The sequence below is a fragment of the Scatophagus argus genome, chromosome 2 (genome assembly GCF_020382885.2).
Source record: "Scatophagus argus isolate fScaArg1 chromosome 2, fScaArg1.pri, whole genome shotgun sequence".
Lineage (NCBI taxonomy): Eukaryota > Metazoa > Chordata > Actinopteri > Scatophagidae > Scatophagus > Scatophagus argus.
In genome coordinates this window covers 27,505,906-27,532,845 of record NC_058494.1, presented here as the reverse complement: position 1 = coordinate 27,532,845, position 26,940 = coordinate 27,505,906, and the positions used below count along the sequence as shown (strand labels likewise).

The window sequence follows — 26,940 nt, the reverse complement described above, 5'->3', positions numbered from 1 at the left end:
TCGGGCTCTTTGTCGTTGACTTGGGTGTGTTTAGGAGCACAAACTGAAAGATATTCTCAACGTTTTGGCCTTTTTCTGTTCTTGCTGTCTTATTGTCGTCTCTTTGGGGCTTCGATCATTTGGTTTGCGGTGACTTCACACCTTAAACACCGGATGATCGCACACCTGCTGCCCATAAACACAGCACGTTTAAGCTTGGAAAACAGACTGGAGAAAAGAAAAGAAACGTACATTTATTAAAAAGACTGTTAGAGATGTTTGTAAAATGATCCCAGTAGACAATTAAACCAGCACGATGACACACCGGCATCACGGAAACGGAAGTGACTCATCCGCCAGGATTCCAGGTTAGTTTTTTGCTGTAACCAGTCAGTCCTGCCCTTCATGTTCACACTCTGTGCTCTTAATTCTGATTATTATTGTGTAATATGTGACAAAGCCAGCACCCGCGTGTCCCTCAGCTTACCCAGCAGAAAAACACAGGGTCACTTCTAATAATCAATAATCAATAATCCAGAACCTGACAGCCTCTGCGGCCATAAAGCATGAGGTAAATAAACAATAAACGGACTGATGGCAGCGCCGCTTCTGTCGTGATGACTTTGTTCACCAATCATTTGCTCCACTTAAAGAAACACCTGCTGACAGGTAGGATATTAAAGCATTAAAAACATCATGAGAACCAACGAGCAGCTTCGTGGAAATTTACCTGTTAGCTGCATTATGTCCGCACACAGCAGCACCTGTACACCAAACAGTGTGTGTGTGTGTGTGTGTGTGTGTGTGTGTGTGTGTGTGTGCGGTCACATGGTGCGGACCCGCCTTACTTTACCTTACACAAAGTAAACCATTGAACATTGGGACGAAGAGTTGCTTTAAGGTTATGTTGAGGTTACAATTGGGCTCGTTATGTTTGTTGTTATGGTTAAACCTCCAGGAAATGAATGCAAGTGTGCGTAATGTACCCGAAAGTGATGGAAACATGACTGTGTGTGTGTGTGTGAGTGGGTGTGTGTGTGTGTGTGAGAGAGAGAGAGAGAGAGAGAGAGAGAGGCGGAGAGAGAACCCCTGAAGCAGAGGAAGTTCTGGTTTTGAAGTGTCACAATAAAACCCCGGTTTATGGTGCAATTTTGGCACCAGTGTCTCTTGACAGCTAAAAATAATACGGACAGAACTGTCTGGTTTGCGTCATGCCATTAAATCAAATACAGGCCATACACCATTCTCAAACTGTAAAACTATACAGAACTCGCAGGTCTCACTGATTCTGATGAGATGATTCTCAGGATTATTCTTCTGTGTGAATGTTTTTTGGTTAAGCAGCAGTCGTTCTCGGTGACAGTGATGGACTCATGCTGTTTGAGGGGGCAAAAAATTAAATCGGGCACCAGCTGGCCTTTTGGTGAAACAGTTTTAAAGCCTTTTCACAGATGCAGTGCAGTCTCCACAGTCTACAGGGCTTGTTTTATCTGCCGTACGCCACCCCAGAGGGCTTTTTCACCCACAACAGGGGCACCTGTGGTCAGAGGTCATATCAGCGATATTAAAATGTGCTACATTTTATATCAGTACCATTAACTTGGAATACAAGTTAATACATTATAAAATGTTCCTACCAACAACAGCTGAATAATTTCCCGAGTCTGCCTCATCAAAAATGCCCCCCCCCTCCTCCATTAGCCAGCTGATGTGCCCTTGAGCAAGGCACTTAACCCCCCAATATGCTCCCCGGGCGCTTGATGCTGCCCACTGCTCCTGTGTGTGTTTCACTGTGTGTAATTTGCCGAGTGTTGCATGTGTGTGTTCAGCTAAGGATGGGTCAAATGCAGAAGACGAATTCAGTGTGTGTATGTAAAAATATATATACTGTCAATAAAGTGATTCTTCTTCTTCTTTAAAAAAGAAATCTCGGTCAAGACAACTGGGACACACAACTACCTTTATTTTGAAATGCGTACCGGAAGAAGGTACCGTTTACACTGTGGACGCGCTCTGGATGCACCTCAGTTAGGATCGGGGCAGCAGAGACGCAGTAGAACCTGAACCTGGTCGAGTTTTGACCCAGTCTAACGAGTCCTGTGCCGATGAAAACGTGCTAAGCTTCCGCTGCCGGACAGCACACTAACACTTTTACCCGTCCGGAAACCGGAGCGGAACCACCCGGGACGTGAAAATGTTTTAAAGCGTCGGCGTAACTTTGGTAAGTTTGTGGTTTAAAGCTAAGTTCAGTTCGTTGTCACGGACGTCACCCGCTTCAGGAGGTGTCACCGTGCGGTCTGCGTTAACGCCGAACAACGAGCCGGTTAGCTAACGAATTAGCTGCCTGCTGAAGTTAACTTTTAGCCTCCACAGTTCGTGAAGCGGCGGTGACGCTAACCGGCTAACCGCTCAGTATAAAGCCGTTTGTTTAAATCTAACGTCAACATCCTTCGCTGTTATGAGCTCTCATGTTACACACGTTTGACTTTAACACTGAATGTTATGTCAAACGTCGCGTTGATGTTCCGCTCACTGGGACGTTTAGTGGTTAAAATGCTGCGAGTTGATGCTTTAATGTTTGCTTAAGTGATTAGAAAACACTTCAGGGTTTTAGTTTGTGTTTTCACAGGCTCGTCATGAGTATTACTCCGTGTACAGTTACCACAGTGTGTACACGTCGTGTGCTGTCCCAGGCAGGGGGTCCAGCCGTGGCTGCGGTTGCCAGGCCGGTCTGTCCGGCTCTGAGCAGCCCAGCTGGCCTCTTTTGTTCCGGGCCACAGAAAGTGATTAGCATGCAGCATCCCACCAGAGCATCTGTCCCCGCAGACGCTGCTTTTGTTCCCCATTGGAACTTGAAAGTTGACCCTTTTTTGTCCAGCTGTCCACTCATATTAAACGCTTATAGTCACGTCAAGCACACACGCACGCGCACACCCACACACACACACGTGCACACGCACACACAGAGTTCAGTGTGGGTGGGTTGAAGCAGACCTGCAGCCGGCAGGGTCCCAGCTGAAGCGGCCCGTCGTGGCAGACCTGCTGCAGGGACACAGGATCCCCCACAGCGGTCACCTGTACACACCTGGTCACCTGTACAAAGTGAGAGAGAGGCTGTGGGAGCAGCAGCAGCAGAGCGGCCCGCCTGCCTCGTTGGAGCATCAGTCACGGTAGATAAGACGGTTTTATTCGTCCTGAGGGAAACTGCCAGGGACAGCTTAACGGTTTGGAGGGTCATAAAAGTGTTCACGGGTTAAACCGTGCAAACACTTTTGACAGCACGGGACGATCAAAACGTAAAGTAGGAACACGAACGGAAGCACGTTCACGGGAACCAGACGTGACGTGCAGCGGGATTTTGGTTCAAAGTGTATCGCACCTGACGTGAGAAGCCGCGAGCCGTGTTTCAGTGTGGCACGTCGGTCGTGAAAGTCTTTCGATGGCTTTTCGTTTTAACGTGTTTAACTCTGTCCTGCAGCCGTCCGTTGGCTCTCGTGTCAGCTGACGTAATCCTTAACAACACGTGGCAAGAAATGAAATTCCTAAAACTGGATTAAAGTGATTTAGTTATGATGTTGATCGTTACGTCTGCTTTACGTCTCTGGTGATTGAAGTCACAGATTGATGAGTATCCCGGCTTTGTTGATCTGGTTAAACGTGTCCTGTTTGAAATAATCTCGGTGCAGCAGTGGGACCAGACCGATGCCTGCCGTGGCTTTGTCACTGTGACCTCCAAACCACGGAACGCACACGCACGCACACGCGCACACGCGCGCACACGCACGCACGCACTTGGCCTGTTAATGGAGGCAGTTTGATGTGTTTGACAGGCTGCTCACTGACACTTTGCAGCCACAGCCTTTATCTTTGTCTGTTGCCATGGTGAACTGGGTTGTGTGTGTGTGTGTGTGTGTGTGGGTCATGGGGGTATTTCCTCCTCAGGGCTCATGTGGAAACACACCCAGCTGGTGTAGCCCTGATCTGTTTGGCAGGTCTAAGGACTGCGAGTCAGGCCTGGAGTCCCTCAGTGGGACCCACTGAGTCGTCGTCATGTCCATGTTTAAGTTTCTGATGAGCCTGAGCTGTCATTTCACGTCCTTCTCTTTCCTCCGTGTTCTGCGTGACGAGCCGTGACGCCGCGCTGCTTTGTGTCGTTCAGGCCGGTTAGACGCCGTGACATCTGAGTCACAAGTGAGGGATGAAGTCAGCTTTGGGCCGCGGCGTGTGATCCGCCTCGATGTCACACTCGAGGGGACGCCGCGTCTCCGTCACGAGAGGAAAGAGACGCACAAAAGGCTGCTTTGTTGTGGAGGAGTGAAGTCACTTCAGAAGTCGTCCTCTTTATGTGGCGTCCAGTTACAGGCGGTGAATGGGACACTGTCCCCCTGCGGTTCACTGGACGTATTCATGGCTCCTGAAACGAGCTCCGAGCCGGGACGGAGGGCCGAGGCTGGCAGCCGCTGAATTAAGAATCAGCTTTATTGGCAGTATATATATTTTTACATACACACATACTGAATTTTACTACAGCATTTATCCCATCCTTAGTTGAGCACACACATGCAACACCCGGCAAATTACACACAGTGAAACACACACAGGAGCAGTGGGCAGCATCAAGCGCCCGGGGAGCATATTGGGGGGTTAAGTGCCTTGCTCAAGGGCACATCAGCTGGCTAATGAAGGAGGGGTGCACTTTTCACATTAATCACTCCACCACACCCTGTTCGGTGGGGGAATCGAACCGATGACCCTCTGATCACAAGCCGCTTCTCCAGAGGCAGCCAGCGTGGGTCCGCGTCACATCGCGGCACTCGGCTGCCGTGGCCGCGGGCTGCTCTCAGATCAGTCTTTGATAAGGTCTCTGGTGATTCCCAGGGTCCTGTTTCCAGGCAGCATCTCGGGCCTTTCTGCTGTCGGCGCTGGCTCACATGTCAACACAGGATATTGATTATCATCATCACCATCACGTGGCGCCCACGTAACGCGTTACTGACCCCGCTCTTACTTTACGTGTTGCATTTGTTGCTTTGACACCAGTGACTCTTGATGTTGTTTTTGTTTCCTGTCGTTTGGCTCTTGTGATTTTTATCTTAAAGTTCAGTTAAGAGGAAGCCTGAGTCACACTTATAGCTAAGTGTTTTTTTAACACATCAAATGATAAATTCATGTAAAAGTGTGTTTTACTCCTACTGGCTGTGGATTTAGATTTTTCATGCTGGCGCTCTGATGCTTTTGATTGGCTGAGCCAGTGAAGCAGTGGAGGCTGGTTCATGTGTTCAGCTCTAAGAGGGCTGAAGAAGAGGGTGGAAAATAGCAGAGTATTTTCACAGTGTGGTATTAGTACTTCAGTAAAGGGTCTGGATACGTCCTCCCACACTGGAGCCGTCCTACCTGCAGAACATAAAACCCCAAATAAATTTTTGTCTCCAGAGTTTTGACATCAGTGCGTGGAAGTTGAGACTCGTCTTCCGTGCGGGTTACCGACAAAGCTGTAACGAGCGAGGGCGTGTCGATTCGTCGGTTTAAACGTAATGAATCTTTTGTACTAAACGTGACACCTAAACCCACCACGTGCGACCTCCAGGCCGGTGATGACGTCGCGTCCTCTTCGGCCTTCTGAATGCTCTGCTTGTGTTTTGTCTTTTTAGCGGGACAAAGGACGACTACAGGAGCTCCAGTGTGCTGCTCGGCCTCCTGCTGTGAATGCAGACATTGTGAGGCAGTGTGGGCGCTTTGTGGTCATGAATGCCGTTGTGTTGAAGCGTGTGTGTGTGTGTGTTTGGTTGAATGTCTGAAGGAGGTTTCTGAATGTTTAAATGTCCAAAGTGACGTTTTCTCCCAGTGTGTGTCCTTTATCTTAAACATCAGACAAAAACACCTTGTTCTGATTGGCTCTGCAGGTGACGTGTGTACCTGTAGTGATGGAGACACTCTGAGGGGTGACAGCGGGAACGTCCTCACCCGTCTCCCCCTCCCCGTGCCCGTCGAAGGCTGCGCAGATGTTTTCGCTCGGCCAGGACAACATCTCCACCTCCCCCGCCTCCACCAAAGGGCCGGTCAAATATGGAGAGCTCATCGTTCTGGGGTAAGACGACACAACACGTTTCAGACCTGAACCGCTCATTCACGTGCTTAACGTGACTGCTGACTGGATGTGGTGTTCGATCAGGTTCCTGCTGTTCAGGCAGCAGTCAGACCGAGCTGTTTCAGTGCGGTATGCCAGCCGACTTGCACTGACTTGCTTTAGATTGTAATCCACCGCAGAGTAAACTTAGTTTGCTAAATTTGTTTGGCCGGAAGCCTTGTTTTCATAGTTTAGAGACGGGGACATCCGGTATTGCAGAATCAGCTGGAGACAACAAAGCAGAGCCTTCATGAGGTACGTTGTCCCAGTGCCAAACCCAGAAGACACACAGCAGCCAAACATGGACAAGGAACAGTGTGGTTTTGGTTGTTCCTGTGCTCCTGAATGCATCGTTACAGCACAGCACTGACGCTAAATAAAGCAGCAAAGGGATGACTGCTGGCGACTGCCAACCTCAAGCAGCGTTCAAGTCCCACTCGCCTCACGCACAGCGCCAGTCAAGACCGACTCCAGATCACCCGAACTGCAGTTTTTCTTTTAGCTGCTCTTGTTTGTTTTTTTACCTTTCGGTAAGTCAGACACAGAAGGCAGTGAAATGTTGGTGATAACTCCAGAAGCTGCACAGATTTGGATTTAGTAGGTCAGGACATTAAGACGTTTCCGTCAGACCGCGTTCTCACTGATTCAGATCTTGGTCGTTTTACTCGGGCTGCGTGTTGTCACCAGGTGAAGGATGAGCCGAGTCTTCTCACCGGGTTTGATTAGCAGGTGTGTTTGTTCTGAAGAGGAGGAGCGGCAGCTGTTGTTGTTGTTGTTGGTGGTGGTGATCCCATGATGCCTCAGAGGCTGGGCCGCCCATGCAGGACCAGGTTACATGAAATTTCTGGTTTTGTGACATATGGAAGAAGTTTATCCAAAACAAGAAGGCAGAATGTGGAGCCTGGGAAAGAAATGGAGGAAAATGGTTATTTAGCAACAGCAGCAGCTAAAAACAACCTGCTGCTTCCTGTTTTGTGTGTTGGCGTCACGACAGGGAGTCTGGACAAAAACAGAGGTTCAGAGTTTTCTTTGTTTTAAAGTTTTAAAAATATTGCAGACAAGTTGTTGGTGTTACTCTGAAAAATGTTTTATTTGTTCAACCAACAGTCCAAAACCCAAAGACTCTTCATTTACTGTCATAAGTGACAAAGAAAAGCAGCAAATCCTCACATTTAAGAAGCTGGAAGCAGCAGATGTTTGACATTGTTCAAAAGTGACCTAAACGACTCATCAATTATCAAAAAACAAAAAAGACGAGTGTTCCTTTGATCGACCAGTCGACGGCAGCTTCGCCCTCGTGTGTCTCCAGATAAATAACTGGGGCCTTTGGTTTGAGCTCGCTTGTTGGATTTTTATTTGCAGTATGAAATTGAGTGTGTTGGTTTTTATAATGAAATGTGCTGCGAGAGTCCAGCAGAGCGAAGAACGCAGCCAACTTCCTGTCTGGTTCAGGGAGGTCGTCTGCTGTGGCTTCAGACCTTTTGTTTGCTGTCGTATCATACGTCCACACGTGGAATCAAACGGTCCGGCTGCAAGCTGTGAGCTTTCATTGGAAAGAGCGATGCGGTTTGTGAAGGCGGACTCGGGTGGTCCCAGCTCGCGTAAGAAAAGGAGGTGGACGTCACTTTATCTGAGCCACAGGAAGTTTGCATTATCCACTCAAAGAATGGCTCCATCACTAACTGAACTCCAGTGTTTACGTGACCTGCGGCTGGCGGCAGTCTGGCTCCAAAGATAACCGCCGGCTGAACGGGCTTTTCATTACAGGTCTGACAACACTTAGCTGATTTTCAGATGCAGCTCAGGACGAGAACAACTTCCTGTCAGTCCCTGACGTTTTGAATGCAGTTCAGCTTAAGTTTAGTTTCCTGGTGGCTGAAACCACATTATCACAGCTTCCTGTTGATTGTGACTTATAGTTCATGTCTTTTAACTTATCAACCATACATTGTATGGACAAAAGTATTGGGACAGCTGCCCAACACCCCAACAGGGACTAATGACGTCTCATTGTAAACACACAGACAGCTTTGCAGCTCTAACAGCTTCCACTCTTCTGTGAAGGCTTTCCACAACATGTTGGAGTGTTTCTGTGGGAATTTGTGCCCATTCATGCAGTAGAGCATTTGTGAGGTCACACACTGATGTTGGACCAAAAGGCCTGGCTCACAATCTCCGTTCCAGTTCATCCCAAAGGTGTTGGATGGGGTTGAGGTCAGGGCTCTGTGTGGGCCAGTCAAGTTCTTCCACACCAAACTCATCCAACCATGTCTTTATGGAGCTTTGCTTTGTGCACTGGGGCACAGTCATGCTGGAATAGAAAAGGGCCTTCAACAAACTGTTGCCACAAAGTTGGAAGCATAGCATTGTCCAAAATGTCTTGGTGTGCTGAAGCATTAAGATTTCCCTTCACTGGAGGTCAGGGGCTGAGCCCCAACTCTGAGGAACAGGCCCATAGAGAGGGATGTCTGGATACTTTTGTCTATATACTGTATATAGATTTAGTAAACTGTCCCCTTGACTGAGGATTTCATAGCCATGACTTGAGACTTGCTTGTGTCTTAGAAAACAGTGACTCCGTCCCACTGCCGGTTGATGCTGGTTATTGTTTGGGCAGCAGAATAACTGAGCCTGAACCCAGAACTCAGCCCACTCCCTGACTGAAGGTCTTTCACTGAGGACACTGAGGTTCAGGGAGGTCATCTGCTGTGGATTCGGACCTTTTGTTTGCTTTCGTATTATTGTATCCAGAACTGAAATGAATGTGACCCCAGACCGTCACACCACCTCAACACTCAAGTTCACACCAGCACTGAGTCATTATGGCAGGTTTACGTGAACCAAACTGTGTGTTTGTCTTGTTAGAGAAATATGCTGCAGAGGATGAAACAACAAACACACTGATGGTTTGCTCTGACTGCTGCACTGCAGTTTAACACGTCCACCATGTTGTGCCTTCAGGTGTAACGGCTCTCTGCCCGGCGGAGACAAGGGGCGGCGGAAGAGCCGCTTCGCTCTGTGTCGCAGGAACAAGGCCAACGGCGTGAAGCCCAGCACCGTGCACTCGTCCTGCACGCCTCAGGCTGCCAAGGTGAGACACGTTCAGGTGAAACTAAAAGCCACCAGCATCTGGACCACAGAAACCCTGATCCCCCTCAGTCACCAGCCGGGCCATGCGGCTTAGTGGTTTGGTCGTGTGAAGAAGAAACACGACCCAACAGAAGACCAGAATCAGTTAAAGCGCATTTGGCTTGATGTCATGTTAGAGAACTCCAGGTTTCAGACTGAAGGAATCTCAGGTGTCGAGATTATTTCTCTGCATGTGAAGTATTGATCAGTCAGTCAATGAGTGAGATGTATTGAACGCCCCACAGTGAAGCCTTTAAATGGGCAACACAAAAGAAAACAGACAGTGAGGGGACTTTGGCTCTTGTGTGTTTACTTTGCCACGAGACTGAGGAAAACCTTATCGACTCGCACTTCCTGTTCCCTCAGGAACAGAAAGCTGCCATCACGGAGCTTTTCTCAGTAACCGTGTGTGTCTCGTGTGTTTCCAAAGGCGATAAGCAACAAGGAGCAGCACAGTATTTCATACACTCTGTCCCGGGCCCAGACGGTGGTGGTGGAGTACACCCACGACAGCAGCACAGACATGTTCCAGGTCTGTAGCATCCAGTGCACACACACACACACACACTGATATGCTCCTCTTGGTTGGTTTTATTTTGGACCACTTCCTGTCAGTCAGACTGAATTTCCCAGTTACGGGACTAATAAAGGATTATCTCATCTTATCTTATAATAACTCAGGCTCAGTTTGTCTTCGAGTTAACTAAATCAAAATAATAACTCTATTCTTTCCTTTAGTTAGCCCAGTCACGTTGCACAGTCGTCTGTGGTGTTTGGTAGAAGTTTTTCATCGGGTGACACCTGACTTAAAGGCGTCAGCGTGAACAGACTCCCCTTGTTTGCAGATCGGCCGTTCCACAGAGAATCCCATCGACTTTGTGGTGACCGACACGGTGCCCGGCGGTCAGAGCCACGCCGACGGTCAGACGGTTCAGAGCACCATCTCCCGCTTCGCCTGCCGCATCATCTGCCAGAGGAACCCGCCTTACTCTGCGCGGATCTACGCCGCGGGCTTCGACTCGTCCAAGAACATCTTCCTCGGGGTAGGCTGCACTGACTAGAGGCGATCATTAACAGACAAAATGTTTCTCGGCATGAAGCACGGCTTGTTGACCTCTTCGCAGGAGAAGGCGGCCAAGTGGAGGATGCAAGACGGTCAGATGGACGGACTGACCACCAACGGCGTTCTGGTGATGCACCCGTGCCACGGCTTCAGCCAGGAGTCTAAACCCGGAGTGTGGAGGGAAATCTCGGTCTGCGGCAGCGTCTTCATGCTGCGGGAAACCAGATCGTCTCAGCAGAGGGGCGAGATGGTGGGTGACTCCTCTGTCCGACTGTCTCTGTCCTCTGCTGCTTCACGTCCCTCCTGTCCCTGCCTGCAGAGTCCTGGTCCTCATCTGGACTGCTGCACCTTGTCTGCGTTTTACCTTCCTTGAAAAGGCTTCATATTAGTAAGAAGCGTCTGCTCTGATGGTGACTCGAGCTGCGTGTGATTTAGTGCATGCAAAGGTCAAATGTCACGGCCGAATAGTCTGCGGTGATGATGTGTTGTCGAACTGGACCCGCCCACGTTTAGACGGTCATTTCCTGTTTTGTGTTTCTTGTTTTATTAACTTTAAATTCACAAGGCAATTGCTTTCTGATGACATGAATGTTAAAACCACCTACGCTACAGGAGCAGCAGTAAGACAGGAAGTGATCTCAACGTCAGCCCGCGGCGTCACATCGTGTCGTTGTGACTGACCTGTAATCTTCTGCTCCGTCAGGTGGATTCGGAGTGTAACGAGCTGGTGGACGGATCGCTCATCGACCTGTGCGGCGCCACCTTGCTGTGGCGGACGGCTGAGGGCCTGGCGCACACGCCCACCGTCAAACACCTGGAGGCTCTGCGGCAGGAGCTGAACGCCGGGCGGCCGCAGTGTCCCGTGGGCTTCAACACGCTGGCCTTCCCCAGCCTTCACCGCAGAGACGTCGTGGACAAGAAGCAGCCCTGGGCCTACCTGCGCTGCGGCCACGTGCACGGCTACCACGGCTGGGGGAGCCGCCGTGACCCCGAGGTGGAGGCGGAGTGTCAGGAGAGAGAGTGCCCCATGTGCCGGGCACGGGGCCCCTACGTGCCGCTGTGGCTGGGCTTCGAGGCGGCCTTCTACGTGGACGTGGAGCGCCCCACCCACGCCTTCGTCCCCTGCGGTCACGTCTGCTCGGAGAAGACGACGGCGTACTGGAGTCAGATCCCGCTGCCGCACGGCACGCACACCTTCCAGGCCGCCTGCCCGTTCTGCATCCAGCCGCTGAGCGGAGAGTCCGGCTGCATCAGGCTCATCTTCCAAAGCCCGTTGGACTAGGAAGACTTCCTACCTCAGGAGAGGCAGACACAACAATACGCTTTGACTTTTACCTTTACATAACTTAATTTTTTATAACTTAATTTAACTTAATTTTGACCACATCGATGCCTTCGTGGGGTTGATTCCTGCCCTTTGCTGAATATCAGGTGTGATTCGGGCAGCGCCGCCCTCCTCTTCCTGCCTGAAGCTGTTCCTTTACCTCTCAGTGACGTGATTTTGTGAACCAGCAGGAAGGTTTTCCAGCAGCTGATGACGGACTCGCTGCCTTACAGGACGTCATCACTGCGGTCTCGGCGTCTCCCTGTCATCCTGTTTCTACTGTAACGGCTTTTCTCTGCAGGAACATGAAAAGCCAATCAGTTACCAAGTGACCTTCGTCTGTAACACAGAATTACTGTATTTTATGATCTTAATACAAGCTTTGTATCGTAACAAACATCTGTTTCTCAGTAAACTTCTTCAGCTGCTGTCTGATTTGAAACACACACACACACACACACACACACCCAGACTGAAGGTTTTGGAGGTCCAGGGTGTCGGGTTTAGGAGCGTGAATTAAATACTTGAACATAGTATTCAGAATCGTGTTTTCATTAGTGTGCAGTCACCTGAAACGTAGTCTTCTGTGTCTGTCGGGGTGCGGGTCTCGTGGCCAAGTCCGCCTTGCTGCACCACTTGTGTCCCTGCAGCAGCAGGACTTTCATGTCTGCAGGGACCACCGTGAAGCAGGCCGGGATGACGCGTTCATTTGGCCGCAGTCTGCCGCCGCCATTGAAACGCTGGACCTTTAAGCAAAGTGAAAATATACTACAAGCACGAGAAGACGGTCGAGTAGCGACCAAATGCAAAGTGCTCTCAAAGGAGGACGTCAGTCATAAGGCAGATTTTCACTGCGATTTCCTCGACGTTCCTGAGAGGATGAACTTCAGCCGCGTGACGGTAAAGCTTCAGCTGGGCCAGAACAGTAACACACAATTTATGACGTTAAATGAGAACTGAACTATAAAAGGGAAACGTTGGCATTGAATCATTTCCATCAGACAGGTACAGCAGATAAAAAGATTAATGATGACATTTAAGAAAGCTGTCATTAAAAAACAGGAAAAAAATCTGAAGATTGACATTAAAAAAAACAAGAATTATAAATATATAGAAAAGCAAATAATTGTAAACACCAAATATTTGTATGGCTTTTTCAGTTCACGTTTGGTTTTCGATGCCAAACTTTTTCAGTGTTGTAAAAATTCCTGAGTCAAACCTGTGCTGGTTTCAGACGCGTCCGATAAACCCGGACCAGACGAGACCCCGTTCCCTGCCGATGTTTGTGTGTCCAATAAACAAAGACACTCACCGTCACATCTTCAGACCTGCAGTCAGGAGTACCTGACGCTTTCCTTCACAGGGGCGAAAACAAAACTTCACAGCGCACTGTGGACTAAACATACTGTGGTGTTAAAATGTAAAATGGAACTAAATCCCAGGTGTGCCTCCTAGACACAACTGGTGGGCCAACTTTGGCCCGTGGGCCCCATGCTGGGCAGCTGTGCAGTAGGGAAATCAAAGTAAAGTAGGTTAAATGGTCCATATTGGTAGTGGTGCAAAGTATTTCACATTTACTCAAGTACTGTTCTGTTCTGAGGTACTTGTATTTGAGTATTTCCACTTTCTGCTGCTTCATAATTCAGAGGAAAGTCCTGCTGGTTACTTTTCAGAATGCAAATATAAATTCCAAATATAATCTATTCTTGGTTTTATTAATAAGAATGTATCTATCTACCCCACCATGTATGAAGTAATATATTTAAAATATAAGTTGATCATTTTATTTTAGCCCCACATTTGCCATCTGCACATGAATGCACCAATAATCCTAATCCAATAATATGCAGTAATACGTTATTGTGAAATGAGCTGTCTTGCACGGACAGTAGTTTTCCTTTAGCTAACGCTAATGTGTTTTTACTTACTACAATTGTTACACTGCAGTCTTGCTACTTCCACTTGGGTAGACAGTTTTACTTGGAGAGGTGCGAGCTGGCCAGAAGGTGGCAGCAGTGAGTTTTATGGCAGAAGAAGAAGATCCCGCCGCTGCCCCGCCTCCCGCAGTGCATGATGGTCGGTGTAATGGTGCTAGCTGCTGCTGTGTGTCCTGTTGTTTTGCTCCCGGTTCTTCCGGCGTTCCTGTGATGGTGAAGAGGAGATACACCGGCTGCTGTGCTTCACACGACAGGTACGGAAGCGACAGACGCTCCGCAGTCACTGAACCTCTCAGGTTTGTCTCCGTCTGTCCGCCTGCCACAGCGTTAGCCAGCTGCTCAGCCTAGCCTGCTAGCATTAGCCAGTCTACGTGTAACCTCCGCTGCTCTCGCTGACAACATTAGCCTTAGCATTTGCACGGGCCGCGGATATTCAGAGTTTTATCAGTCCTGTCGTTCAAAGTAAAATCTGTTTCGTGTCTCTGCTGTTACCTTTGACCTTTGGCTTCACTGTCAGCTCAGTGGATTTAACGCTAACGGATACAGCAGTGAATGCACCGAAGCTAAGCTAAAGCTAGCCGGTTAGCTTCTGGCACAGCTGCCTGCATTGACAATGCAATGATTTGACATAAACAATACAAAACCTGATTGGATTTAAACATTTAACCCCTAATATCTTCGTCTGAGAGCTAATGTTACTTGTGCATGGAAGAAATAACAGTAAGTATTGGTCAAAATTAATGTTGCTAATTAATTTGATGCTGAACAGATTTACTGACAGCCCAGAACTTTGTTTGTTTCAGTCCGCCTTTAATGGGAGCATTATTGGTTTTATATTAAGGACATGTTTGGACAGTTTGAGGGAATAACTCGATGATTGTGTCAGCGTGGTGTCCATCAGGTTTGAGTCACAGTCGTCTTCGGGACGTGAGCAGCTGATGTTCCGGTTCTGATGTGGTGTCATAGTGTGCTTCAGATGACTGAACTGACAGGACGTCACACTGGAACGGAAACACGCGTTGTGTTTGTCAGTCGTCCGAGCTTCAGTTGAAGTGAATGGGAGAGGACAGGAGTGTGTCCTCTGGGCGTGGAGACAGTAACAGATTAGACTTTGACATGTTTGTGTTGGTTGCAGCCTCATGATAATACACTCAGTGTTGTATCAGTATTGTTAGCACGTGAGCCACGCTCACGTTTTTCAAAGTCGCAAATCTCTGCAAAAATAAACCAGCCGGTTATTTCCAATCAGTTAACCAACTTTCAGTTCTGCTGAGGCGGCTTTTCAAAGTGGGAAAAGGCTGCAGTGATGGTTCATATTGTCAGTGACTCAGGTATCATATGAAACCTGTTGCTCAGAGTGACTCTCACGCTGTGAGTGTCATTCATAGTTTCGGTTCCCGGGTTGGTTCAGCAGATCTGATGAAGCGGGGCTCCGCTCAGCAGCTCTCGGTGTCAGTTTAGAGACCAGCTGGTGAGCTAAGCGGGACGTTCAACAGACCTGAAAACAGCTGAAAGGAGTGGACACGAACAGGACTGCAGTCCAGCACAGACCTGTAAGTAACGATGATCAGTAACACGATGAAGCGAGTCATGATGTTGTCTCAAAACAACGCTGAGGTTTCGGTTCTGCTGTGAACGGCTGCCAGAAGTCGACCTCGCTGCGTGAAAGGCGTCACTTCCTGTGCTGCAGAGAAGAGCGGCGGTTTGAGTCAGGCTGTAAGGCTGTCAGGCAGGATGAGATGAGGCCGACGTTATTCTGTAGTTTTCTTACTCTTGTCAAGTACAACGACCATCAGCATGTTAGTCCGTCTGTCTGTGCTGTCTGACTTCCTGTCTGTGGCTCTCAGCTCCACGCTGTGTGTGTGTGTGTGTGTGTGTGTGAACTGATGTTAATGGAGACTCAGAGGAAGAAGATGCATCAGTGGAAACTCTTTGTTTGAGTCTGAACAGGAGATTTGTTGATGACAAGACAAAATGTCATTTCCTGTCTCTGTGTGTCTCGTCTGTCCCCAGCTAGCCTCCTGGGAGGCGAGTCCCAATGCCATGGCCTCCAGCCACAGCTCCTCCCCAGTGCCTCGCGGAGGCCGAGACAGGATCTATCACAAGGAGCGGGATCCCTCCCCCCCTCGCTGCCGGCCCGTCCGCTCGCTGCCCGACGTCTGTCCCAAGGAGCCCACCGGTGGGAGCCGCCGCCGCCTTTGGCGTCTTAGCATTCATAGACGTGGTCTTCACTGAACAGACTGGCCTGCCAGCCTGAATTAGAGCGTCAGAATGTCTTGAACCTGAAATGATTTGGTTTTGTCGGTTCAGCTGATGTGAAACAAAGAGTGTTTTTAAATTGCAGAAGCTGGAATCAGGACGTGTTTGTTAAATAACTTGATGTTGTGTATCAGACTTGTGCTGACTCTGTCGTGGTCCCGCAGGCGAGGGGCGGGGCCTGTGTGACGGCCCGTCTGTGGTGGCAGAGCACGACAGATGGACGGTGTACAGCTCCAAGGTCAACCTGCCCGCCGCGTTGAACGACCCGCGGCTCGCCAAGCGGGAGTCCGACTTCTTCACCAAAACGTGGGGGCTGGACTTCGCCGAGACGGAGGTGATGCCCTCCTTCTGCCTGCCCAGCATCACCAGGGAACAGTTCGGACCCTACCTGCAGGAGACGGCTCAGGTAAGCCCCACGCCGACCTGCTCGCTCAGCGTGTTTGAGGGTCGTTCACATTCACATCATCGTGTTTTATTCTCTGCAGCCCTCAGACATTTTGGCTCGATTTTGGTGTTTCCAGCCACATTTTAGATCTTCAGACTGAGACCGGGACTTTTAGGTTCCCATGATGCCCTGCTAATTAGCTGTTAGCCGCTCCTGTTAGCATCTCCTGTTAGCCGCTGATGTCACTGGGTCACTTTGACACACTTTGTGAGTGTTTTAAAGCGGTGGCGTCTGTGAACTGCGGCAGCTTCAGCTTTTGAGTCTGACACAAAAATAAAGCATTTATGTTCCAGCAGTTTGTGGATTAAAATCAGTTTTACTGTTGATGTTCTGATTTTTAGTTTGGTAACTTTTTTCTCATGCAGGATCCTTCCTTCCATTACAAACTGTGTGTGTGTGTGTGTGTGTGTGTGTGTGTGTGTTTACTCTGCTCGACTTGCTCTTCCTGTTTGTGTTTCATCAGAAATGTGCTCTCACAGCAGCTTTTTATTCCCTCTTTGTTTTCTCATGAAGGCCTTTGGTGACGACTTTGTGTCTTCCTGTAAGAGCCGTCCAGTTTTTATAAACGTCCCTCATGTCACCACCTCCTTCATTTCCTCCTCAAGCAGTTCGACCTCCACAGCGGTGGTCTTTAGCGCCACCCTCAGGACAAACCCAACATTTTGATTTCACGCCTCCAGGGGGAGTCGCTGAGTCTGTTTTGTCTTTGTGTGTCTTTGTCTTCAGAGGGAAAGAATCCATGAACGCTGCAAGACCATTTGTCCCAACAAAGACAGCGTGGACGCCGTCTCCAGCATCACCACCAACCACGGTATGAATTATCAACCAGCTGCTGCTGCAGGACGTGCCCTGAGGACGCCTCAGTACACACACAGTACACACACAGTACACAGAGTACACACGCAGTGTATTCTTTGCACAGGCCTAAAATTTGGTCGTGCGAGCCGAGCAGCAACACACCTGATTGGCCAACAGATGACATAAAAAATATTCTTTTTTTATTGCATATTGATTCATTGATGGTGAAGCCTTCAGAGGCTCTGAGTGCAGGAACGTTCGCGTCGGCGGTGCGACGGCGTGCTGACAGGATCCTGCGTGTTTTAGTGTTTTGTCCATTTGCGGTGATGGAAACAGGTTAGCTGTAACACACACTTCAGTCACCAGCCGACTCGCATCTGATCCAAAATGGCCCCCAGCACGCGACTTCGTAGAGTGTAAAATAAGCTAACGTCAAGTTCCTGAGCCACAGTTTCTTTGTGTCCTCCAGAAAAATCCAGAGCTGAGCTGGAACAGGTCCCCAAGGTAATACTTCTACTGATACTACTACTACTACTACTACTACTACTACTACTACTACTACTGCTGCTGCTGTACTTTGCTTTATGCTTCTCGTGTGTTTATTGGGTCGGTTTTACTTTCATTTTCTGCTTTGAACTTCCTCTCTGCTTGCGTCCACTGCTCTGCTGAGTCCAGCATTTTGCTGTGTGACGCATTAAGTTTATCATGTGGATGAAGTGATTTGGTATCTGAGACGTGTCCACTGTTTGTCTGGGTGTCTCACTCCGTCCCCCATGAAGATCTTCATGAAGCCTGACTTTGCTCTGGAGGACCCCGCCACCTTCAACGCCGTCCTGCCCTGGTCGCACTTCAACAGCGCCGGGGGGAGGAGCAGCAGGGACGTGGCCTCCTCCAAACTGCTGCAGGAGAAGGTGAAGACACGCACACACACACACACGCGCACGCACACACGCACATGACATCACAGCTGCTTCTCATGAGTCACGTGTCAGTCGGTTGTCCTGTGTCTCCGTCCAGCTGAGTCACTATCTGGACGTGGTGGAGGTGAGCATCGCCCGGCAGATCTCTCTGCGCTCCGAGGCCTTTTTCCACGCCATGTCCTCGCAGCACGAGCTGCAGGACCGGCTGCAGGAGACGCAGCGGGCCGTGGCCGTGCTGCGGGGACGGACCGCCGCCATCGACCGGGTCATGTGCCAGGGGCCTCTGCGGGCCCTCCGCACCGCCCTGGCCCGCAACAACTGCGTCAAACTGCACAACAAGCTGAAGCTGATGGCGGCGGTGCATCAGACGCAGCCCACCGTGCAGCTGCTGCTCTCCACCTCAGAGTTCGTCGGCGCGCTGGAGCTCATCTCCACCACCAAGGAGGTGCTGCAGCAGGAGCTGCAGGGAGTCCACAGCTTCAGGTGAGGACAGGAGGACTTTGTCCGCAGTCTGATGAGTGTGGACGCGGTCACCAAACTGCAGCTGCAGTCTGCCTGCCTGTCTGTCTCTCTGACTGTCTCTCTGCCTGTCTGTCCCTCCCTCAGACATCTGGGCTCCCAGCTGTGCGAGCTGGAGAAGCTGATCGATAAGATGATGGTGGAGGACTTCAGCATGTTCGCCCGCAGTGACCTGAACCGCAGCCTGAGGGACGAGCCGCAGGTCCTGGAGAAGGTCTGAACAAACTCCCCCCAAAGCCTTCGTCCTGTTTTGTCCTGTAGTCCACATGAGACCACAGCAGCACTAAACACACTCTGATCAGGCACAGAAGCGCCTCTGATCCGGTCCGGACCGCCGGATCCGTCGCTTCAGAGACGCCTGAGGGACTCGGGTCCTCAGAGTTCAGGCATCAGTTTCAGCCTGCTTTGACCTGAAAACGTGTGCAGCTCTTCAGGCTTCACGTCATTTATGACCACAGTGACGACTGCTGGGAACCTGGAAATGTTTGATTTAGGGCCTTGAAAGTCCTTGAAAGCCCTTGAACAGTAATCAGCCTCTTTTGCAGGTCACCTTTATTGATAGTTTGAGAGCCTGAAAATCAAACAAACCAAAAATCCGGAATATTTCAGATCAGATCAATATTCGTCTGTGGTCCTGTGGAAACACGTGTGTGTGTGTTTAACTTTTGTCGTGTCCGTCACAGGTTCACAAACCAAACGCTGCCTCGCAGAAGGTGACGCACACACACACACACTCACACTCTAAAGTCACATCAGATCCATGAAATCAGGCCTGCTGCTGAAATCGGGCTCAGTTGTCACAGCTGATCAGTAATCGATCAGCCGTCAATCGGCCGACGCCTGACGCAGATGATAATTGGTGTGTTTGTTTTAATGTGCCTGCAGTGCCAGAGGGGTGGAGTTTACTGCTGTAGACTGAATTACTTTCAACCAAACAGTTAAAATGATGAACGGCTCTTTGTTCAAATGAAGAATCGATTTGATCCTGATTTTGTTGGCTGTGAGGATTTGAATGAAGGATTTGATCTGAACGCTGATTTCTGTCAAACCGCATCACGTTTCTCATTGACTTTCTGGGCCTTTCGCTGTGGTGAGCGCCGTTCATTCTGTGTGTGTGTGTGTGTGTGTGTGTGTGTCAGGACCGTCTGGAGTCTCTGGTGTTCGGCCTGCTGCGGCAGAGGAAACTGGACTTTCTGGATATTTATAGCGATGAGACGATTGTGGCGGCCAAAGCCGTGGTCACTCAGGTACGCCTCCCGACTGTGTGAATGCACCTGAGCCATCAGACACGAGCAAACGAGCCCACCTGATGTGTCCTGTTTGTGTCCACAGTGTGTAGCAGAAAGTGTTTTACACATCGAAGAAATCGACACCGAAGTCGTCACTAAGTAAGTAGAAGCGCCGAGGCTCTGGGCTGAGGCTCTGGGCTGAGGCTCAGTCCTGAGGCTCCGGGCCGAGGATCTGGACTGAGCCTCAGCGAGCCCAGCTCCACGTACCCTCTGTGGCTCTGCGTGCTGCAGCAGAGCCACAAACCTGCTCTGTTAAACCGACAGGCACAAAGCTGAAGTTGTTTGGTTTCTGTTGTGGGATGACTGAGGCGACTTAAACGCCACACGCTGAAAACACACGTCCTGTTGGCCGCGGTTGCACATCATCATCATCATCAAATCAGCCGTTTGTGGTTATTTTCTCCACATAACCCTCAGCGTGCTGACATGAGCGTGCGGTTACCATGGCGATGATGTTGATGATGATGAAGACGTGAGCCGGCAACGTAACGTGACGGTTCAGCCCGTGTGGTTGTGTTCCTGATGTTACAGTCTGATCCTTTCATCCGTAACAGAAACTTCTCTTTACTCAGCTGACCAAACCATCGTGTGTGTGTGCGCAGAGTGAACGCACACACACGTTTGAACAGGATGTTTTTAACGCCGTGTGACACGTGCGCTCGTCCGCAGGCTCGCTGACCAGATGCGCGTGATGACGTTCCCTCAGTGGTTTGAGCTGCTGAAAAACGTCTTTGAGAGTTTTCTTCTCTTCCTGCAGAGGATCAAGGTGGGTCAGAATCAGACCTGATGGACTCGACCTCGACAAAAGTTAAAAAATGATCAAGTGTGTGGAACAGAACAATCTGAGCCCACGCGCTCGTAAACAGAAGATAAAACCTGACAGCAGCTTGTATTTCCCTTCTGTCTGTCTGTCTGTCAGGCCACTCTGAGCGTGATCAAAAACGTGGTCCTGGAGGTTCAGGCCTCGAACCAGAAGAACCGGCTCCTGGAGGAGGCCGTTTCAGGGGCTTCTGGCCAGGAGGCTTCCCACAACCCGTCGCTCCTGCAGGGCGAGGCTGAGCTGGCCTACCTCACCCACGAGGGCCTGTTCATCAGCGACGCTCTGAACGAGGCCCAGCGGCAGCAGCAGGCGGCGGTGGTCCAGGATCAGAACTCTGCGGGGGGCTCCAGGGTCCAGCAGAGCCGGACGGAGGCTGTCAGTAGCGACTCTGCCTCTGGGAGCAGCGAGACGCCGGTCGGCAGGGAGCAGAGCTTCATGTATGTCACCTCACTTTTTCTTCCATCCTGCCAAATGTGGATGTTGTGTCGCTCAAAAAGCGCCGAAACATCGAGTGTGTTTGTCCGCAGGTCCGGCGAGACCATGATGCCCACCGAGCTCGAGCTGAACCGCGTCATCAACAACATCCAGGAGCTGCTGTACTCGGCCTCCGACATCAGCCACGACCGCTGCGTCAAAGTCCTCACAGCCAGAGCGAAGGTACGAGAGATGTGCGTTAGCCGCCGCCGCAGGTGTGGCGCACACAACTCGACACGACCCAAACAGAAGCTGATGAGCTGATGAGATATCTAAGCTAGCGTGCTAACCAGCTAGCAGCAGCACATCCTGTCTGACGAAGCCGCTAGCCGAAGCTACCGTTGAGCTAATGGCAGCTTTGGCTACAGCAGTTAGCAGCAGCTAGCAGTTACTGTGGTGAGGTGCTGCCCCCTGGAGGTTTGGAGTGACCGTCAAATTCTGGCCACATTTTGCGCATTTCCTGTTTATTAATGACATCATCATGTTGTTTACCACACGTTTTCATTAACATGTCAGTGAGTGTGCTGCTCAGCTGTTCGTTTTGATAGCTCAGCTGGTCCTGCTGCAGCTGTTTATGTTTTTGGGGCCTTTCTTGCTTTGTGCTGCAGCGGCTGCACGCCAGTTTTGCTCAGGCTGAACAAAGTTTTATCTTTTTAATTCTTTTACGGATCTAAACACGACTACAAACGTACTGAATTTAAATTCCTCTGTGTGATGTCCCTAAATTGGTCTCCGTCTTCCATCAGGACGGCTCTCTGGAGCGTCTGAGCTCGGCCGAGTTCGTGTGTCTCTCTCAGGCGGTGGAGGCTTTCGTCCGGGACACCGAGGAGCTGTGCGGCAGGCGCAGCGTCTCCCTGCGGGGGGCGCTGCAGAGCCAGGCCAACCGCTTTGTCCACCGCTTCCACGAAGAGCGCAAGACCAAACTCAGGTCAGCAGCCGCCTGTTAATCCAGTCAGAGGACTTTGCAGGGATGCAGCCACCATATTTTCATTGTTGTTACGGGAAAAGTTAGCTTTAGCCTCCGAACAAGAAGCTGATTAGCTCAGCTGGCTGCGTGTCTCATGAGACGGCTGCGTGAGAGGACGTCCTCAGTAGGAGTCACGGTTTGAGTCAGGACGCTGTGATGTTCGAGTTTCCATGTGAAGGACTTCAGGCCTGCTTTCATGCTGATGAGTCTGAGTTTGGAAACTCGCTGCCCTGACGGGTCGAGTGTGTCTTTGTGTCCTGATGTGGTTTGTCTCGTGTCCCCGCAGCCTCCTGCTGGACAACGAGCGCTGGAAGCAGGCGGAGGTTCCTGCTGAGTTCCAGGACCTGGTGAACTCCATCGCCGACGGCAGAATAACACTACCAGAACGCAAAATCACAGGTACCCAAAGACCCTCAACTGCCCCCCATCGAGGGCCAAAACCCTCCACAAACCCCAACAACACTGACTGACTGACTGACTGGTTTTATGATGAAACGCGGAGCAGGCAGATGGCGTCCTGCAGATGGCGTCCTGCAGATGGCGTCCTGCAGATGGCGTCCTGCAGATGGCGTCCTGCAGATGGCGTGCTGCAGGTCGTGTGCCTTCGCTTCGCTGCAGCACCTGAAAAGTGTTTTCATGGTGGCACAAGCAGCCGTTGAAAGGCTCCTGTGCAGTCCGGACTACATTTTAGTCAGCAGAAGGACGTGAACCGCTTCACTCTTCAGCACAGGACGCATTCAGAGTGTAAAGTGTTGGAAGACCTCAGCCCTAACATGTTTGGTTTCTGCCTGCAGGTCCGGACGACAGGAAGCCCACTGAGTTCCTGCTCGTCGACGGGCAAAAATACGCCGTCATCGGGTAACTGAAACCCAAACTGAAACCCTCGTATGACAAAAAAGTCAGCAGCTGAAGGTTTGTGTTGTGACCCTGTGTGTCTGTTTGTCCAGGACGGTCCTGCTGCTGATCCGGATCTTCCTGGAATACTGTCAGTGTGTCAACGACATCCCGTCCGTCGCCACCGACATGCTGACGCGTCTGTCGGATCTCCTCAAGGTCAGAACCGCCGCAAACACTCAGACCGCGTTCAGCCGAGGAACTTTTCCAAACTCAGAGCGGCTGAGTGGCAGAATCTCAGACCACAGCGCCACCGTGAGGCCGCTTTGCTGTCGGTAGGCGTAACGTTCAGTGTCGCTCTCGTCTGTCCGCAGCACTTCAACTCTCGGAGCTGCCAGCTGGTTCTGGGCGCCGGAGCTCTGCAGGTTGTCGGCCTCAAGACCATCACCACCAAGAACCTCGGTAAGACCAGCAGCCGCACCAGTCTGACCAGTCAGGTTAGAGGGTCCATTAGAGGACAGAACAGGCCTAACGTGTGTGTGTGTGTGTGTGTGTGTGTGTGTGTAGCGTTAGCTTCCCGCTGCCTGCAGCTGGTGGTTCACTACATTCCCATCATCAGAGCTCACTTTGAGACCAAACTGCAGCCCAAGCAGTTCAGCGTCCTCAGACACTTTGACCACATCACCAAGGTAACACACAGATGTTCACATCTGCACAGTCGGACCTCCAACAGAAAGTATCTGCTCGTAGTTTTGGTAAAACTCGGTTGCTGAGACGGTTTGTGGCTTTGCAGGACTACAACGACCACATCGCTGAGATCTCTGCCAAGCTGGTGGCCATCATGGACAGCCTGTTTGAGAAGGTTTTGTCGAAGGTGAGATGAGCCGTGCGATGAGCCGTGCGATGCTGCTCTGCGGCGCCGCAGGCGGGCTGTCGGCTGCTCTGCGGCGCCGCAGGCGGGCTGTCGGCTCCCGGCGCTCACTGATGTTGTCTTGTTGTTCCCTCAGTATGAAGTGAAGGCCCCGATGCCCTCGGCCTGCTTCAGGAACGTCTGCAAGCAGATGGCGAAGATGCACGAAGCCATTTATGAGCTTCTGCCTGAAGAGCAGACGCAGGTGAGCCTCGACACGCCGCTCTGCTTTTGTTCAACACGTGTGACGCCGTTTGTCCTCCAAACTGGTCTGACAGAAGTCCAGCTGCTGGCCTCAGGCTGACGTGTCTCTCCTCCTGTACAGATGTTGTTTCTGAGGATCAACGGCAGTTTCAAGATGCACCTGAAGAGGCAGCTGGCGCGACTCGGAGTCGTCAATGACGGGGGACCCCAGCACGGGTAACACACACACACACACACACACACACACACCTGAGCTGATGGTCACAGGTAACGCTGTGAGGTGTGACCGGCTGCCTGTCGTTTGCAGGCTGGTGGTCGTGGACGTTGCCTTCTACTCGGAGAACATCCAGGCGCTGAAGAGCCTCGAGCGGCTCGACCTGAACATGGCCGAGATCTGGGAGCAGAAAAGGTGATGGAGGACGACGACGGCGGGCCGTCCTGGACCCACCGACCCGGCGATGGGAAGGGGTGGGGGCGACCTCGAGGGCCAACGGCGGCCAGCTGAGGCAGGAGGAGGCCCGGAGGGACCAAAAGAGAGCAGCGACCCGCGGGGGCTTCCTGCTCGGATCCTCGTTAAAAACTGCTGAACCTCATCTCACTGTGTGCAATTCAACAGAAACACTAGTAACTTATTAGACTGCTGTAGTGAGGCGGAGGGTGTGACATGGCGGGGTAATTTATTTTTCTGTCGTCTTGAAAACATTCTATACTGTGGCGGACTTTTCCTCCAGCCGGCCGGGACGTCGCAGCCGAAGGGATTTTTATCACCGAACTTTTCTGTCGCTGGTTTCGCAGACTTTAGCTAAAATCTCGCAGCTGAGGATTCAGGGTTCGGCGGCCAACGCAAACCGCTCGGGAGGAATCAACAGGGTTCCTGCGTCAGCGTTTCCTCGTTTCCTTCTCTGAAAACATAAAAAGGATTCTTTTTATACTCCGCACAGGAACATTTTCCAGGCGTGTTGTGTTCAGGGCCTGGACGACATCCGGTTTGAGGCCTGCAGGACCTCATGAAAACGTGTCATTGAAGAGTTGATTTCTTCAGATAAAACGAGTCCAGACTGTGAAAGCGTCTCAGCTCCTCAGCTACTTCCTGTTGTTACCAAAGTAAAACATCTCATAATTTGGGAAATGAACTCTTCAATTGCACTTTATTTTCCTTTCAACAGTCCAAACATGCGTTAGGTTTTGTGTTCGGGGCCCAGTTGTGGTGATGATCCAGAGGCAAAGTTAATTCTTCTGCATGAAGCTCATCGATGAGTTTGACTGCAGAACGCGAAGCATGAAAATCAGCTGTGAACTCAAACTACTGTCCACCTTTTCCCTCCTGATGTACTTTTATTTGATCTGCATGAGGTTTTTGTTTCCTGCGAGGCTGAAACGACACAAAAGGGAACAGAAAATCTGATTTATTTTTTAATTATTTTCCTGTTTTTGTTTTTTTTTAAGAAAAAATTAGGAAAAACAAATTTCTGACCACGTGACTTTTTTTTTTTTAAACTTTGCGTGTAACTGAGCTGCTGGTACCGTGAAGGTCAGAAAAGCTCCATCCAAAGTTCTTAATTCCCAACAGCTGAAGTCCACATGTGGACCCAAACGCAGTCTGAGAGACTTGATTCACTCGTTAAATGTTAACATTTCTGTTCTACTGTTTCCGCCGCCGCGTCTCCAGCCTTTACGTCACTTGTGGTCTGTGCTTCCTGTTGGTTTTTATCATTTTTTTGCCCCCACATCACCTACTGGTCTCCACCCACCACCTCCAGCCGGCTCAGAGCAGCGCTGAAACAGTCCCTCTGAGCAGACCTGGGCGTGGCCAGAGAAGCCCTGACAGCACCTGTGCAGGTGTGTGCTGCGCTCACCCTGCCGCTCCCAAATTCAGCTTCGGGTTTTCTGTTCCTGAGTGGAGTTCAGTCGCTATGAGCTCCGACCAAACCAAAACACACACACACCCGTCGAGTGTGAGGTCACGTCACCTTCTGTGCGGCAGAACTCGCCTGAAACCTGCAGCGACGCCTCGGGCAGCGTTCGGCTCCCGGAGACGGACTGAAGGAGAGGAGACGCCGACTCTCTTCTGTCTCCTTAAGCAGCTCGTCGCTTACGATACGACCCAAGTTTATTAATCCCGTTAACACTCAGACCGTGATGACGGAGGCGTGACGTGACCTCCGCCGCCAGCTTCCTGTGAGAGACTCCACTGTCTGCTTCAGAAGTGCCTGCTTACGATCGACACGTCTGAGCTCCCCACTACAGTGTGCCTACCATACCACTGTGTGTGTGAGTGAGAGAGTGTGTGAGTGTGTGTGAGTGTGTGTGTGAATGAGAGAGTGTGTGTGTGTGTGAGCGAGCGAACGAGTCGAGCTGCATGTCTCAGAATCCTTCACACCTGAAGGACGGAGCGAGTTCAGTCTGTTTCTCTGCTCGAGTTCACTACTTGTAGAAACTTTATTGATGCTCCCGTCAGATCAGTAAAGTCCAGCTGTGACGATTGGCACGAAATGATCCTTTAAAATTGTTTTGTTTATTGTTTTTCCCTGCGTGATTTCTTTTTGACGCTGCTGATTTCGGCCCTCTTTACTGATTTAAAGAGGCTTCATTTTTTAAGCTAACCAGTGTAGATTTCTCACATGACAGCTGACCAACAGCAGGCATCCACTGCTGCCAGTCACGTGTTGCTAGCTAGCAGGTGTGGAGGCTAAACTTTGGCTGCCGCTGACCTCTGACCTCAACATATCTGAATGAAAACGTGTTCTCTGGGTCTCCCCTTTGCAGACCTGCTGATTCAGGTTCATCTGCATATTTCCGCATCCTGTGTCTTTCTAGAGGCTCGATTTTTAAAGCCGAAAACTGAGCTTTTAAAAAGGAATTCAAAAGGTGGAATTTAAATAAAACTACAACCTGAAACCAGAGATGTCCCTGGACTTTACTTCAAAATCACACGACACTCG

The 26,940-nt window shown here is 50.5% G+C and overlaps 2 protein-coding genes across 6 annotated transcripts; both read left to right on the top strand.

Moving 5' to 3' along the window:
- The first annotated feature begins 174 nt into the window (after positions 1-174).
- LOC124052058 (E3 ubiquitin-protein ligase pellino homolog 1-like) lies at positions 175-12,019 on the top strand. Of its 3 annotated transcripts, XM_046375961.1 has the most exons (8): positions 1,964-2,200; positions 5,631-5,696; positions 5,883-6,067; positions 9,068-9,197; positions 9,666-9,767; positions 10,081-10,278; positions 10,360-10,548; positions 11,002-12,019. In XM_046375961.1, exons 3-8 carry the CDS (start codon positions 5,982-5,984, stop codon positions 11,578-11,580), a joined length of 1,284 nt encoding a protein of 427 aa, XP_046231917.1. In that variant the 5' UTR covers positions 1,964-2,200; positions 5,631-5,696; positions 5,883-5,981; the 3' UTR covers positions 11,581-12,019. The 3 variants fall into 3 exon arrangements, with proteins under 3 accessions (XP_046231925.1, XP_046231917.1, XP_046231907.1); XM_046375969.1 differs by lacking the exons at positions 1,964-2,200; positions 5,631-5,696 and adding an exon at positions 175-347; XM_046375951.1 differs by lacking the exon at positions 5,631-5,696.
- A 1,639-nt stretch (positions 12,020-13,658) lies between these two features.
- vps54 (VPS54 subunit of GARP complex) lies at positions 13,659-26,901 on the top strand. Of its 3 annotated transcripts, none has more exons than XM_046375851.1 (24): positions 13,659-13,813; positions 15,573-15,738; positions 15,983-16,224; positions 16,990-17,074; positions 17,531-17,565; positions 17,841-17,972; positions 18,079-18,464; positions 18,588-18,714; positions 19,184-19,213; positions 19,640-19,747; positions 19,833-19,888; positions 20,459-20,555; positions 20,709-21,046; positions 21,137-21,266; positions 21,830-22,011; positions 22,337-22,449; positions 22,845-22,908; positions 22,998-23,103; positions 23,259-23,346; positions 23,452-23,573; positions 23,678-23,758; positions 23,892-23,999; positions 24,120-24,214; positions 24,306-26,901. In XM_046375851.1, exons 2-24 carry the CDS (start codon positions 15,603-15,605, stop codon positions 24,409-24,411), a joined length of 2,967 nt encoding a protein of 988 aa, XP_046231807.1. In that variant the 5' UTR covers positions 13,659-13,813; positions 15,573-15,602; the 3' UTR covers positions 24,412-26,901. The 3 variants fall into 3 exon arrangements, with proteins under 3 accessions (XP_046231807.1, XP_046231823.1, XP_046231816.1); XM_046375860.1 differs by having other exon boundaries at positions 13,672-13,855; XM_046375867.1 differs by lacking the exon at positions 19,184-19,213.
- The last annotated feature ends 39 nt before the right edge of the window (positions 26,902-26,940 follow it).

Bases quoted from the DNA above. Each gene is read 5' to 3' on its own strand.
- LOC124052058 (XM_046375969.1), top strand. From the start codon at position 5,982: ATGTTTTCGCTCGGCCAGGACAACATCTCCACCTCCCCCGCCTCCACC. The intron at 6,068-9,067 runs GTAAGACGACAC...TTGTGCCTTCAG, and splicing joins GGAGAGCTCATCGTTCTGGG to GTGTAACGGCTCTCTGCCCG. The intron at 9,198-9,665 runs GTGAGACACGTT...GTGTTTCCAAAG, and splicing joins GCACGCCTCAGGCTGCCAAG to GCGATAAGCAACAAGGAGCA.
- vps54 (XM_046375851.1), top strand. From the start codon at position 15,603: ATGGCCTCCAGCCACAGCTCCTCCCCAGTGCCTCGCGGAGGCCGAGAC. The intron at 17,075-17,530 runs GTATGAATTATC...TGTGTCCTCCAG, and splicing joins CAGCATCACCACCAACCACG to AAAAATCCAGAGCTGAGCTG. The intron at 17,973-18,078 runs GTGAAGACACGC...GTCTCCGTCCAG, and splicing joins CCAAACTGCTGCAGGAGAAG to CTGAGTCACTATCTGGACGT.